This window comes from Marmota monax, unplaced genomic scaffold (genome assembly GCF_021218885.2).
Source record: "Marmota monax isolate L192 unplaced genomic scaffold, Marmota_monax_Labrador192_F-V1.1 WCK01_AAM20220418_F8-fsc00145, whole genome shotgun sequence".
NCBI lineage: Eukaryota > Metazoa > Chordata > Mammalia > Rodentia > Sciuridae > Marmota > Marmota monax.
The window spans coordinates 308,769-329,558 of NW_026695201.1; the positions used below are offsets into that span (position 1 = coordinate 308,769).

The following is a 20,790-nucleotide window of genomic DNA, read 5'->3' on the forward strand; positions in this document are numbered from 1 at the left end:
TTGCATTCATTATCAAAAATTTTTTTATTAGTTGCTCAAGACAATACAATGATCTTGACATATACATTTGATTCAAATGAGGTGTGCATTCTTATTTTTCCACGTGTACAGATTGCAGGATCACATTGGTTATACAGCCATGTTTATACATACAGCAATCCTAGTGTCTGTTGTATTCTGCTGCCCTTCCTATCCCCCCTCCCCTCCCCTCCCCTCCCCTCCCATCACCTCTCTCTACCCAATCTACTGTGACACATTTCTCTGTCTTTTTTTTTCTCTTCCCCCTCACACCATCATATCAAAGAAAAAAATTAAGTCCAAACAGCTTCATTGGTTTATTTTATCAAATATTTATTTTAGCAAATATTCAAGAAAGATATCAATCCTATGCAAATTCTTTCAAAAAATTGAGAGAAGTTATCAAATTACACTAACAGTAAGCAATTAAAAATGAACTAAAATCTCCACTTATAATACCAAACAACATAAAATCATTAGGAATAAATTTAATGAAAGATATGTGAAAGAGAATTAAATAAGACCTAATGAAATGGAAAGGTCATGTGAAATTCATGGATTGAAAGCTTCAGTCTTGTTAATATGGAAATTCCAAATTGATGTAGAAATTCAGTGTAATGCTAATCAAATTTTTTTTTAAATAAATTGAGGAGTCAATGTAAAAATGTATATGGAAAAGCAAAAAACCCAGAATACCCAAAATCGTTTTGAGAAAAACAAAAGAACAAAGTTGGAGGTTTATACCAAGTGATTTCAAGCTTCACGTGTAGCAACTGTAATCAAGAAAGTGTCTATTTTGGCATAAGGAGAGAGCCTTATGATCTACTCTAAGATAAAATAAATAAAGCAAAATAGTCTAGAAGTAGGCTCATACCTATATTGTCAATAGGTTTTTGCCAAAGATGGCAAGATAATTCAAAGGGAAAAAGTATGCTCTTCAAGTAGACTCCTGTAACAATGGATATCTGTATAGGAAAAAAATTAATATCAACCTTGATCTCAAACTGCATACAAAAAATATCTTGAAATGTGTCACACATAAACACAAGAGATAAAAATAGTAAATTTCTAGAAGAAAATCTTTTTAATATTTATTTTTTAGGTGTAGATGGACACAACACAATGCCTTTATTTTTATGTGGTGCTGAGGATTGAACCCCGGTCCCACCTGTGCTAGGCGAGTGCTCTACCGCTTAGCCACCATCCCAGCCCTGAAGAAAATATTTATGGCATTTGGGCAGATAAGTATTTCTTAAACAGGCTATACAAAATATGAACTATAAGTGAAAAAATGGTAAATTTAATCAAATTCAGAACTTTGAAAGTTACAAACTGAGAGAAAATATTTGATAAGCATGGATCTGATAAAATTATAATGCATTATAGATTTTAAAAATGTGCATTTGCTATTCCCTCAAACCTCACACATACACACAAAAAGCTATGAGCACCTACCAAGGCAAGTGGTGGAAACTTCTAAGAAAAAAATGAATAATTTTCCTTGCATTGCACACAACACATACACACAAAAATAATCACTGTATAGAGATCTTAGACCCAAATGTAAAAGTGAAAATGAAAAATTTCTAGAAAGAGTCTTTTGATTTGGAGCTTAACAAATTTTCTCACATTGGAGACACAAAGCATAACTCATAAAAGACAAGATTCATAAATTTTATGACATCAAAACTAAACACATCTGCTCATCAAAAGACACCATTAGGAAAATAAAGATCAAGCTATAGATAAACATGTAAATCAGACCAGAATATATAAAGAATCAGCCAACTCAAATAATAAAAAAGACTACCAAAAAACAAGTGATGAAAGGTTTTAACAGAAAAATCACAAAAGATCTACAGAAAGTCAATAAGGACTTGAGGAGATGCTCAACATCTGGTAAAAGAGAAGTTAAATCATAACGCCACCTTATACTGAATTCTATACTCCTTAGAATAACTGAATTTAAAGACTGAAAATTTCAAGTATTGACAGAGATATGGAATAACTGAGCCTATGCACCATTCATGGGAATGTATAATTGTGTAGCTATTTAGGAAAACAACATTCAGCCTTGAAAATTAAATATGAATCTACTATGTGACCCAGCAGTTACACTCCACAGGATCTGCCAAAGGGCAACGGAAACATGTTCACAAAACGATTTATATATATCAAGCTTTATTTTTAACAATGACAACTGAAATCACCCAAACGTCCATCAACAGATAAACACCTCGTCAAATATGTCTATGCAATGGAATATTACTCAGCAATAAAAATAAATAATGAAACAACATGAATGAACCTCACAATCTTTTTGCTTTGTGAGAGAAGCCAGGCACAAAAGAGTCTATCCCATATGATTCCATTTATATATATATATTTTAGAAAATATAATCTATAATGACAGAAGAAAGCATGGCAGTAATTGAATGGGATGGAGGTGAAAGTGAACAATCTTTGCTCAAGGGTGAGGGGCTGTGAAGGTGATAAAAGTATGTGGGATCTTGATTACGTTCGTATGATTTCATCTGTCAAAACTCATTCAAGTGTACACTTTAAATACGTGTAATTTATTTTGCATAAATTGTTATTCGATAAACTTATAAACAAAATAAATAGAATGCAAAGAAAGAAATTAATAATGCCCCTGATACCAAAATCTCCAATGTCACCTTCTTGACTAGTTGGAAACAATTTCCTCTTAGATCCTCCACTAATACTCCTTAGACTCTCCCTGACTACGTACAGGTACCACTATTTGCCTTGGTTTTGAGGATCTGAATAAGGTCTTCTGGTAGGGAGGTTCCCCATTATGCTCAGAACTATTCTGTGCACAGTAGCTGCCCCCCACCACTTGTCCCCAACTCTCTCCTTTCCAAAGGCTGCTGTCCTTGGTGCTTCCTGCACCACCAACCCATTCCCCTGGAGAATGTCCGTAGCACACTGCCTCTCTCCTAACTTTCTCCCCTAGACCTTTTATCTCTCAAAAGTCAATGGGAGAATTTTTCTCCTTTTATCATAGGTTTCCTACAACAAGCGCCTAGTGACATGTCTTTTCCCCCTCAAACAGAACAATTTGTCCTTCCTGGAGCCCCCAGTAGAAAGGCATTAGGAGAAAACTCAAGCACACAAAGATTCCAACTGGATTATTTGATCCCCCCTACAGGCCAGGCCCCTGTCCTGGATTGTGTTTTACCCCCTAATAATATGAAAACAAAACATATAAGCCCTTCTCTCATAATAAAAAATACACATTTCTTCAACAAGAAAAAAATAGATTTTTTTCTTCAGTTGCTGATTGAATTCATTAGGCTAAGATTAAAAACTTCAAATTAGATTGCATGTTATTCTTTCTATTGTCTACGTTATTGACACCCCAGGCATAAATTTGAAATACACTGTGGACTTTTATGCTTGAACTATTTCAAGGTTTTCCAAGTGCTCTTGTGTTATTTACATAAAGTGATGAACAATGGGTGGTGCAGAATCCATGATGTTGTTAAATTGATCCATTCACATGCATCAGGGAATTCACTAGGTTCTTTTTCTTAAGGCCTATTGTTTTGAAAGCTATAAGAAGTGTAATGCCAGGTGATCAAGGCTAACCATTTCAGTTACTCCTTTTCTGCCTCTGAAGAAATTTTAAGTGATTTTGTCCATTCTCCTGAAACTTAAGCACAATAGCATGTTGTTGTTTTGAGTCCATGATAAACAATGTTTCTCAGCCAACTGGGGGACAGATGAGAAGTTCTGCTCTGAGCTTACAAGTTAATGTTTTGCAACTTCTCCTCCACTGTCAGCTCAGGTAACCAGGATTCCTGAGTGAATGGAAAGCAGTAATGGAGACTCCTCAGAAAACTTGGAATGGAACCACCATTTGACCCGTTATTTCACATCTTGGTTTATACCCAAAGTACTTAAAGTCAGCATACTGCACTGAAGGGGCCACATCAATGGTTTAAAGCAGCTCAATTCACAATAGCAAAGCAATGGATCCAACCAAGGTGCCCTTCAACAAATGAATGGATAAAGAAGATGTGGTATATATAAACAATGGAATATGTCAAGATACACCCTACTGTCCTGTATATCTAAAAAGAACAAATTAAAAAAAAAATTCCTGAGGAACATGACAGTCGCCCTCTAGTTCTGTGAATCATTGGATTTCCTGAGATTCTGGGGTTAGCACTGATGCTTCAGTAGCTTCAAACTGTAAGCGCTGCAGTTAAGTGGCACAACGGAGCTGCTACAGGCAGGCCGCATGATTGATCCTGTGACAGGAGATCAACGAATTCAGTACATTAAACACTGTCAACCAGGGTGACTGAAAATTTTGCCAATAACATTCAGATTCTGACAGAAGGAAAAAAAAAACATTTTGATGCAAAATGCACACAGAGTGATCACTGAGGGAAGAGAAAAAAGACCCATGAACAATGCAAAACCAAGACAATGAGAGAACAGAAGCCGAATACTCCGTGGTGGGATGGATTACAGGCTTACGGTCCATTCTGAATATCACTTATACATGCTTAAGCCACCTGTTTGGTGAATAGCATGTAATTCACCTTCCGTATCACGTAAGATCCTTCTGAATTCTATTGTCATCCTCGTCACGAGAAAACAAGGTAGGGCAGTAGTTAAGAGCACAGATTTCAGAGCCGATCACACCTGCATTTGGATCCGGCTTTTGTTTGCATATGACCTGGGATAGCCTCTCTGGGCCTATTTAACCTTTATGGACCTCTGTCTCATCTGCAAAACAGAAGTTATAATGCTTAAGCCTTAGAATTATTTCTGTGTATTTACTGCAATTCTATAGGTAAAGCCTTTGTAACCCTGGCTAGACGGTCCTCCTCCTCTAGTCCACGGCACACGGCTGTTCCCTGGGCTCTCTGTGGGCCACTCTGGGTGAGGAGCTAGTGCTCCGAGGCTGCTGGAGCCCATGAGACATTCTCATAGTTTTCTGTAATGTCCTCATGGTCACTGCCTCTTCGGCTGGCCGGTCCTGCAGAGTCCTCCGGATGTGCCTTCTTCAATTCTGAATAAATGACCACAGGTTCCTGGTGGAAAACCCACAAATTTTAAGTACCTAAATACAGATGAGGAAGAGCAGAGAAGAGAGAAGGCCAGGAAATGTATCTCACCTTACGGTTCCTAGGCGTCCGCTGTGAATTTGCTGTTGGATGGGAATAGCAAAGAAAAGTTTAAAGTTCTACATTGCAAATTTACAGCCTATTCACAGTGCATTCCGAGTCAGCTCCACCTCTCCTGCTCATCTCTTGACTGTTTTCTCTGCTGACTTTTTCTAAGTCCTCACAGAAAAAAAGCATTCTTTCCCCTCCACACACAAGATATACGCACAGTAAAAAAAAAAAAAAAAAAAGGCACCTTTGTAGCCGTATTGACCATCTGGGAGGAAGCGGCCCACAGCACTCACTTCTCTTTGCACAGGGAATTTGGAGAAGGCTCGAGGAGAGACCGGCCGTCTAAACCACACAGCAGTTCCCCAGGAAGCCAAAGATTTGCAGTGGAGCATTAAGAAAATTCACTGTGTGTTCCTCTGTCCTTCCAAAGAGTTGTTTGTGTCTCTCTTGTTTATTTATTCAGCCAACAAGCATTCATTGAAAAGTGGCTTCTTATTAAACATTAGGTACATTACAAGGAGGCAGAGATGACAGAAGCTCAGTCCATCTGACCAAGGAGCCCATGAGTTTGAAAAGGAGAAACGGACATCGAAACCAACGCAACGGGTTTCCAGAAATGCGTATTGAACTCTGCTGTTGCCACAAAGAGTGATCATGGGAAGGGATGATGAGTCACTGCAAGCTATGTCCTGAAACGTGGGCAAGGACAGAGAAGAGGCACTGGGCCCAGGAGAAGCAGGCCATGTCTCCCATGTTAAGCTCACATTTGAGACGACTCTTTGATCAAAGACCCTTGGCTGGACCACCTACCACCTCGCCTCTACTTGTCTGAAAGGTATCTCACCTGAAATGCCGTTTGTATTCGGGATGCTCCTGATCTGAGAATAAATCAGGTTTCTTTCTTCAGGATTCACTGTGAGAAAACAGAAGATGTTACATGGGCTTCCCATCTGAGAGTCTCCTGCTATGGTTTAGTTTGGGATTTGGTTTGTTCTCCAGAGGTTCATCTATCAGAAGAGTGGTCCCCTGTGTTGTGACGTTAAGAGGTAGTGGAACCTCTAAGAGGTGGGGTCTAGTGAAAGGTCTTTATTGGCACCTCCCATCACTCTGGATTCCTATTTGCCACACGATCTCCCTGCTTATGTGCACTCCTGAAATTGTGATGCCATCTGCCCTGACATCCTCGCCAGAGCCAATGCCAGTGCCATGCTCTTGAACCTCCAGAAATATGAGCTAGATAAAACTTTTTTTCTTATCAAGTACCCAGTCTCGGGTGTTTCATCATAGTAAGGAAAATCAGACCGATACTCCTTTACAGCCACCAAATTTCTAGCTGCCTTTGAATCCCTATAATGTTAGGTATGTCATATTTAAATTGGATATGAAAGGGCTCTGAGTTGTTGCTCAGTCCTTCCTCTGTACTGGTACTTCCCTAGAACCCTCGGTCCCTTAAGAAGTCCTTACCATTGCTATACACTGGCTGCAGCTCCAGATGGACTAATTGCTCAGAGTAGGGGGGCTCCTGGGCATCTATGCTGGAGGGCCCAAACTCGGAAGTCTCCTGATATTCACTGGGACTGTAACTGTGACAAGAAGAGACAATGGATGAAGAATGGTTGTGAGTTACACAGAGTCTCAGAGAAATTGGTATCCAGGAAGGCCTAGAGCCTGGCAGGATTTATGTAAAAAAAAAAAATATTGTGGACACTTTTTCATGACTCTTTCAAGAAAATATTGGAAAAAGTGTGGTGCAAGATGGACCCCAGGGGAAGCTAGCTGAGGCCAAGTCCAAGGGCAGAAGCCACACAGTCTTCAGGTCCCTTTGAGAGGATGAAACTTATATTTGTCTAATTGTTAAGATTATTTTTAAAGATATTAATGTTTAAATGCTGATACGCAAGGTCTTCTGCATTCCCATGTAACTTGACCTTTGTCTTTTTTTAAAATTTTCTACCTCGTGTGGTAAGACTCCACTCTACCTGTAAGATATTATGAAGTTTCCTCAAAAAAGTGGGTTCTTTTCTTAATATCACCTCCTTGTGCACTGTTAATTTAACGCTGGCATTTAGTATCACTTCCTAAATGAGTGAAGGAATGAGAGAAACAGGGAGTGAATGAACGGTGGCCCTATGCAGGATGACGTCATTAAGACATCAGTGGTCAGTTCTGTACTGGAGCTCAGAGGTAGATAAATAAACCCAGACAACAGCAGGCATTCGGCATGTCAGTTGACTCAGTATTGTCCCCAAAGAGGAGAGGGACTGGTTTTCTGATCACATTTATTTTTTTGATTTTGTAAGAATGTTACAAGGTTGGTAGGAAGTCCATTCAAAACTTTAAAAATGTACATCATCGTAGTTATAAACAAATTATGCAAATGAATCCAAGCAGCACAAGAATTCGAGACCTTACCTAGGTGTCCCCGTGGCAGGAAGTCTTCCTACAAAAGGAACAAAGGAACACTGTGGGTAAGAGATAGCGTGGACAGTGGGCTCTGCGTCAGAACACTCCTTCCTCGAAGTCAGATTCACTGTAAGATCTCAGACATGGCAAAGCTTGGGGAATAACCTTCTATGTCCCCATGTCATGTTACACATAGGGAAGGCGGGGTCTTGGAGGACATCTGCCCAGAATCACACTCGTTATGAATCATTGTTCAATCCGTAACAGCCATGCGAAAAGAAATTCTAAATAGCTGTGGCCAGGAAGCAGAAGTGAGACAAGAAGATATTTAACTCGGGGCCTAGGTCTTCCTCCACACTGACTTCTTCACTGTGTCTGCAGCTTAACACTGACACCAAACTGCGACTCTCACGGGTACGCTCTACCCTGCTTTTCTCTAACTGTGACCCCTGCAGATCCTCTGCAGAAATGCTGAACCCGCATGTCACTTGGGCACTCAGCAGTTTCTCCATCCCTTTTCTTTCCATCTCTTTCACCTGGCCAATTTCAACTTATCTTTCCTCCTTTGCATCAGAGCTTTGCATCAACTCCACCTAGATCCAGGCACATAGAACTGGGTAATATTGTAAGAACTAATTATTACGTGTACCATCATGATCTGTGTCTTTGTTTTCCCTTAATCCTTCCTGTACTCTGCTTTTTAAACATTATCCACTTGAATCATTTTTTTTTTTTTTTGCATTCACAGAGCCATGCCTAACAATAAAGATTGGTTAAAGTATGGAACAAATTAAAGTGTATACTTCAAGGACTGAAAAAAATGACAAATTGACAATTTTCTAATAGGTGATTGCATGTGAGTTTAACGTTGAAGCCTACTTTATCAGCCTTAAAAGTAAAGCAGTTTAAAAAAAATATTTTTCTTTTTAGTTATAATAAGGCAGTTTTTCATCACTGAAATTCTGAAAAATTTCTGGCGTGCCCCAGTGTGGACTTGTTCCCAGTTTCACATCCCTGTCATTTGCCTTTTTAAAAATCTGTGTCTATCTGTCTCACTGGTTTTAGAGAACACCAGTCACTACCCAGAGTAAGCACACCAGTCTTGATTCCTTTTTTTTTTTTTTTTTTTTTTTTGGTGGTGCTAGAAATTGAACCCAGGGCCTTGTGCATGTGAGGCAAACACCCTACCAACTAAGCTATACCCCGAGCCCTGATTCCTTTGATAAATAACTGAATGATGCCTACAAGCCCAGTTCCTGGGTGCCAGGCCTCCTGAGTTAGGCTGGAAGTGTGTGATCATGACCTAGGCCTGTGTCTCTGTCCTCAGAACAATGAGAACCCACGTCCACCCACAGCCAGTGTCTTCCCTGGGCAGTTTGTCTGTAAGGATGGATCTAGAAGTTAGTCTATCTCCTCATTGTAAAAAGAAAACTGAGATGTAAAGAGGTGGCTATTTACCATGTCTTCCCTGAGGACATATGAGCAGGAACTATACTAAGCAGTTTGCCTACATTGTCAAAGGTAGCTACTGTTATTATGACCACTACATAGATGAAAAAAACTGGGGTTTGGAGAGTTTAAGTGACCTTCCTAACATCAAGAAGCTAGCAAATTATGGGCTGGGGTTGTGGCTAAGTGCCAGAGTGCTTGCCTAGCACGTATTAGGCACTGGGTTCAATCCTCAGCACCACATAAAGATAAAATAAAGGCCTGCTGTCCATCTATAACTACCAAAAAAAAAAGTTAGCAATCTACATTACTAAAATTTTAACCCAAGTAGTTTGAATACAGAATTGACACATTTTTACCTCTTTTGATAATTTGTAGGAATTATTCAGGCAAGAAATAGAATTCTTCACTTTTAGAAATACGTGAAAAGTTTGAGCTCCTTCCTGAGATAAATGGTCAATAACGGGACAGGGAATTTTGCTATGGGGTGGAGGATTCAGGAGTCAAGATTTTTGAGAAGAGAAAGACAGAGACCCTCTTCCTGGTGAACTATCACAACTTCTCGGTGAATCTGCTATTTAATACACTTCTTCAGGAAGGGAATGAATGGCTGAGCACTTGCTTGGCATGCATGAAGTCCTGGGTTCGATTCTCAGCACCACAAGCAAATCAAAACAACAGCACTTCTTCTAGACCTGGTGGACAGAACACCCCCTGGCCTTCTGTTCACATGGATCACATAAAATAGTCAGTATTCTCCTCCTTCCCGGTGTCGTGGTGACCGAGTAGTCTGCTTTTTGAACATTATCCACTTCAACAGTGAGATTCTAATGCCCTCTTCTAGGTAGTGGGGAGGGAGGTTAGACAGAGATTAGATGGGGGATTCATTAGAATATTGTGTAGCACTGTGGGGTAACTATGGCCTACAACAATTTATTATGCTTTTAGAAATAACTACAGAAGTACTTGAAAATTCCCAAGACATATAAATTGTAATATTTGAGGAGATGAAAATGTTAGTTATCCTAATTTGATCAATACATATCATGTACATGTATTGACTTATAATATTGTATCCATAAATAAGTATAAGTATTATATGCCAATTAAAATAAAATAAAATTGAACTTACAGATGGTCTAAACACCTTTCATAAAAGGTGGAGACTCTCATATTGGATGAAAGGGAAAAAGAAGGAATTAATCACATTTTAATTATTAAAAAAAAAAAAGATACACTAAAGCATAGGACACAGATAAATCAAAAGTAAAAGGACAGGGAAAGAAATACCATGTTAGCAGTGATGATATTTGTTAACATGCTAATATTTATAATTTTATTGATCATAGTTCATTAGTACATTAATATCAAACAAGAACTATTTCAAAGTAAGTGATACTATCAGGGGGGTTTGGTAAAGAGGGTCATTTTGTAAGGATAAATTTTTTCAATTCATCAAAAACACATAACAATTCTAAATATTCACACAGCTCATAAAGAGCATCAAATCCTCAAAGCAGAACTAGATACAACTGCAGGAAGAAATGAATAAATTCACACATGCAGTTGAACATTTCAATTCCCTATCTCAGTTATTGATAGTATACAGAAAATCAGTAAGAACATAAATGAATTTAGTAATGACAGCACACTTACTGTAAGAAATGTTAGAAGAATCCCTTTTGGCAGATCAAAAATGATACGAGATAGAAATGTGAACACACAAAGAAGAATGGAGGATATTGAAAGGGTTAGCTAGTGGCTACAACTTTGACAGCAAATCCTATAAAGGCAAGAGAAGAGAAAGATATCAACCAACTCCCTCTTACACACAGATACAAGCCTTCTTAATAAAATTTTAGCAAATCAAATCCAACCATCATGATAAAGACCCAAGAAATATAATATGGCTTGAACACTCAAAGTTAACCTTATTAATAGACTGAAAACAGAAAATCACATGATTATTTTAATCAATGCAGAAAAAGCACTTGACAAATATCTATACCTGTAAACATTATAAACAGATTAGGAATTAGTAGGGACTTGCTTAGCCAGGTAAAGTGAGTCTATGAAAATCCGACAGTTGGCAAAATACTTAATTGTGAGAAACTGAATACTTTTTTCCTAAGGTCAGGAACAAGACAGAGATGTCTGCTCTGACCAGTTCCATTCAACATTACATAAAAGGTTCTAGACAGTGCAATCAAGAAAGAAAAAGAAAAGGTTAAGACTGGAAAAAAGTGATACTGTCTTTATTAGTAGACAGCATGCCATCTAGATAGACAATTTTATGAAACCTACAAAACAGATATTAGAACTAAGTAAGGAGTTTAGTGAGGTTGCAGAGTATATGATTAACATGCAAAAGGCAATTGTATATCTATGTACAACCAACAATCAGCAATTGAATTTTTAATCTCCTCTCGGTTGTTCTCTATTAGTTTTATCCAAATTTCATTATAGTTGACTGCTATTCAAATATATCTTGGCTTATGATTTGCACTTTTGACGATTACCTGCTTTTTGATACAAATGGTGGAGGGGTTTGGGGGCCCTTTTGTTTTCAGTAGGCTTTGGAATGCAGGTAGAACAGTAAAGCGCTTAATTTTCCAATTTTTAATTGAAAGCAAAGCTCTGATACATAAGTCATCTCAAATTAAACACAAGAGGTAAAAATCCCATTGAAAACTTTATGCTACCTTTTTTGTTACTATTGCCTGTAAAACTGAGGGACTAGTACTTAGAAGGAATAATTGGCTTTTGTAGGATGCACTACCCAACTCCAAATCATTATATCAATGGCCAAATTCACAGCCTTAAGGGCTAAGACAGAGACACCTACCTGGTTTCTTTTGGCTCTTGATGCGATACAGCCAAGTAGCAGCAAAGACAAGGATGAGGAGCAATCCCCCAGTGACTCCTGTGGTCATAAGAACAATTCTTCTCCTGGAATTCCCTGAGGGCCAAGATATATATATTCCCTGAGGGCCCTTGAGTTTCAAGGGCAAAATTTTGGATCTAGTCAAAAAAACATGCAAGTGGAGCTAAGATCTATCAGGGCAGGTAATTTTCCAGTTTCTGATTTCTCCTTTCAAATTATCTTTAGTATAATTTGTGATTTTCAAAACAATGACATGTTAAAGGTGGTCACCAGCATCTAAGATTAAAATTTATTTCCTTTCCCCTTTCCACATGAAATCAGCATCAATCTCAAGATGCTCCACACCTTGGTGGGCATGTTCAGAAACTTGGCCATTGATAGAATTTGTACTGTCCACTGGAGGAATATTTTACTGCCTACTACTATGGCCTCTAGTTCAGGTACCACTAACTCACCTGTGATGCTGAGTGCCACCACCTCACTGCGCTGAGCCCCCAGGCCATTGTTAGCGTCACAGGAGTAGTTTCCAGAATGTTCTGCAGTTAGGGAGAGGTTGAAAGATGCTCCTCCTCCAGAGGGAGCCAAGATGTTCCCCAGGATGACGTCCTCATGATAAAACTGGTACAGGATCGGGGGAGAGCCCCTCAGGGCCTCGCAGTGAAGCTCCACCACGTCCCCCACCACAGCCTGGACCCTGGGAATCCTGAATGTGAGGACAGGGTGGGACACTGGAACTGAGAGAGGAAAATAGTGCATTGGCAGTTTTGTATAGGCATGTATACAAGAAACTGTAATAAAAGAGTATTCTGCATAGTTCAGAGTAGGAACACAAACCTGGATTCAGAAAAACATAGGTTTGAATCCTGTCTCTGCCCTTTGTTAACTCTTTAGTCTTGATTTTTACTTTACTTATTTATTTATTTAGGTACTGGGGATTTAGTCCAGGGGTATTTTACCACTGAGCTACATTCCCAGCCCTTTTTATTTATTTTTTTTATTTTGAGACAGGGTCTTGAGAAGTTCCTTAGGGCCTTGCTAAGTTGGGAAGGCTGGCTTCCAACTTGCAATCCTCCTGCCTTAGCCTCTGGAGTGTCAGGTATTATTAAAGGCATGCCTGGCTATAATCTTGATTTTTAAAAACTTTAACTTCTCTGTTTATTCATTTCTAAAAAAGAACTAATAATAAATTATATCTCAAACTATTATAGTAAGAATCATGTATGTAAAGTGATCAATGAATGCCAAGCTATCATTATTAACAGATATAACTAAAATCAAGGGTCATTTCTAGGATATTCCTATTGCTGAATCTTAGCTCTAAGATCAAGACATGGTTCCATATCTATCTAATTTAGGACCTCATTATTCTCCACCCAATTACCTGACTTCATTTTCCAAGTTACTATTCAGCACTGTCTAACATCCATCCCTCTATCATCCATCCGTCTATCCATCCATCCATCCATCCATCCATCCCTCTATCCCTTCATCCATTCATCTATCATTGTCATATATCAGATGACCCCAATAGAATTTAAGTTCCCATAAAAACAGGGATTTATCTTTCCTGTGTTGTATTTCCAGTTGCTGGAACTCTGCATGACATTCAATAGTTGCCCAATAATTGGCCACAGAACTAATTGATCTAGACTGGCCCAAAAACATCCAGATGCAGCACTAGCAACAATAATTCCACGTTCATTGATGACTCTAGAGATAGGACAGCAAATGAGAATAGAAAAACCATTCAAGTGGAATAGGAACGAGAAGATTGCTGGTTCTGCTAAGTGGTGAAGAAACTTAAATGAGATAGTTCTCTTTGTGTGCAGTGCTTTAGATTGAAGTTGTGTGCTTCACTGGCAAGAGACGCTTGGGAAGGATCTTAAGCTCTGCTTTGTGTTACAGACTGACTCAAGGGGAGGGAGTATGGATGTGGGACCATTCATTGAACAGCAATGATTAGACCTGAAATACGAGCCAACACTGGCTGCAAGAAAGATGGCTTCTGCTGGTAGAGTGCTAGCCTCATGTGCACAAGGCCCTGGGTTCAAATCCTAGCACCACCACCTTTAAAAAAAATAAAATAAAATAAAAGGTGCATGCAGGCAGGAAGAAAATCATGATCAGGGCAGGGAATGATGTTTCCTTGCCAGTAATTGCTGCAGCTCGCGTATCTGGTATTTTGGAGTCTTTGAACTTCCTCTGGAGTGGGGAATATGGGAACTGTAGCCTCTTACTGAGGAAAATAAAGGAATGTGTAATCACAAGAAAGAATCCATGCCTGCAAGAAGTCCAGCAGAGTTCTGTTTGTGTCTGGACTACTGTGTGTACAACCTGCTTACCTAGGACGTGGAGACTCACTCCGTGACTGCGCTGGGCCCCCAGGCCATTGTCGGCCTCGCAGGAGTAGTTTCCAGAATGTTCTGCAGTCAGAGAGAGGTTGAAGGATGCTCCTCCCCCAGAAGGTGCGGAGCTGTTCCCCAGGGTGACGTCTTCATGATAAAACTGGTACAGGATCGGGGGAGAGCCCCTCAGGGCCTCGCAGTGAAGCTCCACCACGTCCCCCACCACAGCCTGGGCCCTGGGAGCCCTGAGGGTGAGGACAGGTTGGGACACAAGACCTGAGGGAGACAGAAGGGCTGTCAGATGAGCTTAGAAATAGATATATCCCTTGAATCATTTCTGTTCCCCACTGCCTGCACTTTCCTAATCTAATGATCAGAAGCATTGTCCTAAAACCCAGAAAAGTAGCCCTGGAGAATTTTGTCCTCATCATCCCAAAGTCCTCTCCCCACGGAGCAAAGCATCTTCGCTCATTTTGCCTTGTTTGTAGCGGCAGGGGTCATTTTTTTGGATCTTTGCCTCTGTTCATTTGCCTGCTTCCAAAACTTCAGGGCTGATGGAGAACTTCAATTCTGGCTTGCAAAACAAGGGTGACAGGGAGGAATCAGAAACTCACTTCTCACGGTGACGGTAATCCGTTTGCTGAGGATGGGGACATGGTTGTTGTCAGCGGCACAGTAGTACCTCCCAGTATCACGCTTCTGCACGGCGGGCACTCGCAGCTCTGCCAACAGGGAATGCTGGGTTTTTCTGCCCAGACTTATTCCCTCTTTGTGCCAGGAGAATGTGATATTCCCTGTGCCCGCGGCTACTGAACAGATAAGGACCAGATTTTCTCCTTCAATCAGCTGCCCCCCTGGGGGCTGGATCTCTAGATTCACATCAGATACAGGGATTCCTGGGGAGACACAAGGTAACACGGGAGGGTTTTGATGGCAAGCACTTCAGAGTCAAGGAAAAGTCTGGAGCCGCCAGGAATAGGCCAGTAGTCATAGATGCAATAGGCCAGGGTCCAAAGTCGGAAAGAAGAAATTAATTTTATAAAGAGATCAGTACCCCTTCCCACTCCCACAACAGCTCCTGTCCTTGGGAAATGCAGGCACCAGGCCCATGATCTTAAACCCGGTGTTGTTTGCAATCACATTTTATGAACAGGTATCTGGAAGGAATCTCTGATATGCCACAGAATAAGAGTACTGGGATGTTGCCTCTATCCTGAAGTGACTTTTCTCAGAATCCAAACTCTTTCCCCATCCTTTAAGGGTTCTCCAGTCTGTCTTCCATGCCCCCACATTCTTCTCTGACTATTCCAGTCCATAGTCATCTTCCCCTTTTCTGATGATTTTGGTGTGAGGTTAAGTCTACTATGAAAACACTATCGGGACCTTCTCAGACAGCATTTGGTCAATGGTGCTTCTAGTTGTCCGGTTTGGGCACCCAGTGACTGATGGATAATTACTATTGCCTGGCTTAGATGGAAAAGAGTGTCCTAGGGAAGTTGGTCCAATACTGAGTCCAAAGAGAGAAAGATACCATAATCGCTGGAGCCTCTCTCTACATCAACCACCTCAGGGTTGGTTATCACTGCAGCTCGCGTATTCAGGGGGTGTCCTGAACTGTTCTCCTCTCCCCAGCTCTGGAAGAGCAAGCAGCCCCTTTAACACTTACTCTGCACAAGCATACGGGACACCCGGCTCATTTTCGTGATTCTGGGAGTTGCTGCCTCTGCCTTACACCAGTAGAACCCCGAGTCTTCTCTCCACATGGTGGGGATCTGGAGCTCTGGGGAGCTGCTGCAGCCTGACCCCAGGGTACGGCCATCTCTGAAGAAGCAGAACTGGAGCTGGACATGTGACCTCTGAAAAGCAAGTTGCGTCTCACAGGTCAGAGTCCATGGGCCTCCCTCAATGGGCTGGGAGGGACTGGCTTTCAGCCCAGGATGTGGAAAGAGCTCTAGAGAGAAGGAACACAATCCTTAGGGAACTGGGGCACAGATTGACCTGTGCTCTCAGCACCCTGAAGTGGGGACCGTCTTCCTCCCATGGCCCATGGAGATTTTTTATGAAATCCCCACTGATAAACACCCTCGCTTGATCCTCACAGCTTCATTGCCAAAACCTAAACCCACAGGTGTTCAACCATTACCTTGAACTTGGATACTTAGGGATTTTGAAGTTTCTTTCCAAAAAGAATCCCAAGAAAATTCCTTAGAAACAGCACAATGATATTCGCTATCATCTTGGCGGACTGAATGTAATCTGATGAAGTCTGAGTTATCACCATCAGGAAGTTGTTTTCCATCTTTGTAGTAAATCTTTTTATGTATTGTCTCTTCTTTCCTCCCTTGGCATCTCAGATCTATATCATCTCCTTCAAAGACCGGGAATGGCACCTGGAGGATCAGCCAGTCTGCAAAGAGCGGAGGACATACTCAATTCTTCCCTGTCATTTCTTTCTTTGCTCTCAGTTCTCCCCATGAGAAAAGAGCTACAGCCCTGTACACACCTGCAAATGTCCTCCACCAATTTTTCCACATGCTCCATACTAGATTCTTCCTTGTTCTGGAAGAGGGGACTAATTTCTGGAAAATGTCCTTGAGAAATCCCATCTTTAAAAGAGGAATTCTATCCCATACCAAATTCAGACCTGGCCTCCTTTTTGCCTCGTGGCCCCTGGGGTGCAGACACTTCTCTGAATGAGGAAATGGACAGCACCATACTTTGCTGCTGCCGTGCTTCTTGCTCCCCCCACTGGGGCCAGCCCATCACACATGCCCACGCCTGTCACAGTGCCATCTGTGTTAACCCAGCTCACAGATATTCTGCCCAGTGGTTTGATTTTAGAAACTCCTCCTTTTTCTCACCAGATGAAAATTCCACATGTACAGGGTCACTGTAGGAGGATCCTTGGGTCTTGCATTGGTAAGAACCAGATGTTTTGATTAGGATCATTCCAGATGTTTTGTCAATCAATTTACCGTTCCGATACCAAGATGCGCCTTCCTGGGATTGCAAATGGTGATTCACGCATGTGAGAATCATCTTTTCTCCCTTGAAGACTGTGGACCATGGAGGATCGAGCAGAAGTACAGCTTTGGGTGGTACTTCTAAATGGGAAATAGACAAAGGCAGGTTAGTGAGGGGTGGGCCGAGGACATGGGAGGGGCCAGCTTTGCAGCTGGGGATTTTCCTGGGACTGGGGTTAGAAATGGAACAGAGACAACTTTGAAAAATGCCTGGGAGAGAATCTGTTATTCCTCATCCTTTGCCTACCCTGGACACGGGCAAGGGGATATCGTAGGAGATCGGGGTCTTGGCAGGGGCTCAGAACAGTTTAGAAGACATGATTAGTGCCAGGTGTGGTGGCACATTTTTGTAATCCCAGCAACTTGGGAAGCTGAGGCAGGAGGATTGCCAGTTGAAAGCCAGCCTGGGCAACATAGGGAAACCCTGTCTCAAAATAAAAAGGGCTGGGGATGTAACTCAGTGGTAAAGCACCCCTGGATTTAATTCCCAGTACAAAAAAAAAAAAAAAAGATTTGTCATTGTACAAAGACTGCTAAGTCCAGAAGGTAGGCTCTGAGATACTTTTGTTCTATTCATTCTTTTCAAGATGAAGGTGAACCTGGGCTGTTCAAAAGCAGTTTCTAGACTCAAAAAAAAAAAATCACTCTGGGCTTGACTTTAAACATGTAATGAACAAGATTCTTTCTTTAATTTTGTTATTTTTAAACTTTGCTTAGTTGGAGAATCTACAGGGAAGGCAACTCTACTCTCCATCTAAGTTGGACACAATCAATAACAAAGGCATATAAAGAATTTGAAGTTAGAAGGTCAGGCTGCTTGAGAAATCAGGCTTGTGTTTAGGATTGCGGCTCACTGATGGACCGGAAACTGAGGCATGAGCTCCTTTTGGAAATATAGAAGGGTTTTACTGTGGCATCACCCTCTGTGAATAGAAGCGATTCCTGTTTCCTTTGGTAGCAACACTAACTTGGACACACAGAGGAAATGACTTCGGGGGTGGAGGAGATGAGGCCCGAGAGTCTCTGAACAGTTGCTTGCTGCGTCTACCCTTCCTTCTGCTCATGCTTGCTCCCTCTCTGCACCGGGGTGTCCTGGTAATGTGGGATGAGCTAGAAACTGAGAAGTTGGGAGCTGTTTGCCCAACATACAACAGGTGTGACCCCAGCACGGCAACTGATGTTGGCATCTCCCTGATGACCTCATTTGCAAGTGTTGGGCAAATAGCCCCAACATGCTGGCTGATGGGATGAGTGATCAGAACTTGGGAGGAACAGAAAGGAGGGGAAACTTACGTGACTGTTCTCCTCCGGGAGCTGTGAGGGAATCCAGAAGCAAAGGTTATTAGCATAGAACGATGTTTCTCAAATCTTTTCAATCAGATGCTTTAGGAGAACTTTTCTGACAACCTAACTGCACAACGGCTTCTTTCCTCTTGGCACCCATTGTGTACCACCCAAAGTTCCTAAACAACCATGAAAACATTTAGTCTATGATTTACTTTACAAACGCAGTGCCCGTCCACAGCCCTGGCTCGTCTCTGCACCCGCCTGCGTGACAACTTCTTACTCCATTTCCTTCCTCTCTTCTCCCACGGGAACTCACAGTGCCCACGCAGGAACCACTTGGAGAAATGGCTTATCCTCCCCTCACTTCTTGGGCCTCCTCTTATTCCTTCTACTTTTTAAATCTCTGGCTAAATTTTGGCTTAAAACTGGGGAGAAGGAGGTCTTGTTTCTCAGTAGACCTTGCCTCCTCACTCACCTAGGTTTGGGAAGCTACTGCTTATCTGAAAAATTATTTCATTGGGACCTGTACAAGGAAGGAATTTAGAGCTGTGGATTGGCAGAAATTTAAGCCCAAATCTCCTATAGGATTAAAAAAATAAAATAAAAAACCAACAGAGATACAAAAACCAAGGGCCAATACTTGGCTTCCTCGGATGGCTGTATTTGGAGATTTATGGTTGTCTTGGGAACACAGGCCTTCTCTGTCTTTTCTTGCTATCTGTCTATGAACCCCAATGTAAAAGAAGAGACAGAGGCTCCCTTGTCTGACTGTAGGAACTGAAGCCACTGTCCTATCCCAGTCCCTCTACTCACCCAGGATCAGCAGCAACAGCCACAGAAACATGGGAACCAGGCCTGGCTGCAGGCAGGGCATGTCTGTCTCACCAAAAGGCAGGCTTATTTCCCATCTACAAAGGAAAATGGGAGGTCATATTCAGATAAGATAGGTAGAAATTAGAAAAGGGGAAGTAGAAGAACTTGGTGTCACGTCTCACCCCTGGGTTTTCAAACACGAACATGACAGCCCTCCTAAGTGATGTCTGTTTCTCAGCCCTGGTAGCTGTGTGTTTTCATATATTGAGGGCCACCTTCCAACTGTTCAGATCTCTCAGAAAAACAAAATATATATATATATATATATTTCCAAAGCTGTGCCTGGGGTCTCTGAAAATGCCAAGCCATACATTTGTTTATATTCAAATAGCTTGTCATTTCTCAAATGGAAAAAACTTCCCCTCACCCCCAGCATTTCTTCAAATTCATACATCCTCTAGGTCCACGTGAGGTGCCTAACATAGATCAAGCATGGACGTGCTTGACCAGCTCAGTGTTCTGATGCGTTTGGTGGTGAGAGTCGGTCATGATGGGCAAAAGTGCCACTTACGCAGTTGAGGGGAGAAATAAAGAATGTTCACGCGCTTCTGCCCCTTTCAATGCTTTATTCACTCAAATCACTCAACACAATTTCACTCTATAGGTTCTTAATCAAGAAAATGACGATCCTTAATTCTGGGCACTGCAAGAGACATGATCAATTCAAAGCAAACAATTGTAAGGTAATTCTAAGCACTGCAAACACTCTTAATCATGACAGGCTCATGACAGACATTCTCTCTGCAGCTGAGCTCAAGGGTCAGAACTAGAGGCTCTTAGGCCTTAAGTCCAGCGGGTGCACACTCACTCAGACCCCAGTGATCAGGTCAGGAACCGATGGAGGCTTCTCCTGGGGTGGAGCTGGCGGCTGGCTGAGGAGAGGGTCTTAAGGAGAAGTTGCCTTGCTCACCAGGGTCAAGATGTGGCTGTAGAGTTTGAGAGCCGTGAGGATGGTGCAGAGGATCAGGCAGACGATGAGAAGAGCTGGGATGTCAGTCCAGGTCCTCATCAGGCTCTCCGGTCAGGCTCTCCGGCATGTGGGCATCAGTGCTGGCTGGCTGAATGTCTATTCATTTGCCCCATCATTTATGCTAAATTTGGGGGCTTCTGACCACCCTTTCAATCCCTATGGTCTGGTGGTTTGTGCCCCGATCTCTCGCCTTTTGCTTTTATCAGGGCGAAGGCAAATGACAGAGACTTCACCCTGAGTTTTATCAGGGTTGTGGAAAATGACTTATTTTATCAGGCTGTGCCTGATGACCATATGGGAGGGCTCTGTAGGCATGCCTGCTGGGGACTGCAGTTTTGTGGTTTTTTTTTAATGTTTATTTTTTAGTTGTAGTTGGACACAATAT

At 41.6% G+C, this 20,790-nt stretch overlaps 1 protein-coding gene across 3 annotated transcripts; it reads right to left on the reverse strand.

The window, feature by feature from the left end:
* Positions 1 to 330: 330 nt before the first annotated feature.
* On the reverse strand, positions 331 to 19,483 carry Fcrl3 (Fc receptor like 3). 3 transcript variants are annotated; one of them, XR_006848410.2, is made up of 15 exons: positions 19,376 to 19,483; positions 18,569 to 18,589; positions 17,114 to 17,356; positions 16,396 to 16,659; positions 15,919 to 16,203; positions 14,867 to 15,148; positions 14,250 to 14,528; positions 12,363 to 12,641; positions 11,869 to 11,982; positions 7,584 to 7,611; positions 6,636 to 6,754; positions 6,016 to 6,084; positions 5,172 to 5,203; positions 4,528 to 5,087; positions 331 to 4,295 (listed from the first exon to the last, which is right to left on the reverse strand). XR_006848410.2 is itself a non-coding variant. In XM_046428901.2 (14 exons), the coding sequence occupies exons 1-14, from the start codon at positions 19,434 to 19,436 to the stop codon at positions 4,944 to 4,946; spliced, it is 2,220 nt and encodes a 739-aa protein (XP_046284857.1). In that variant the 5' UTR covers positions 19,437 to 19,483; the 3' UTR covers positions 331 to 4,943. The 3 variants fall into 3 exon arrangements, 1 of the variants encoding a protein (XP_046284857.1); XR_006848411.2 differs by lacking the exon at positions 331 to 4,295 and adding an exon at positions 5,416 to 5,860 and having other exon boundaries at positions 5,005 to 5,087; XM_046428901.2 differs by having other exon boundaries at positions 331 to 5,087.
* Between the last annotated feature and the right edge of the window lie 1,307 nt (positions 19,484 to 20,790).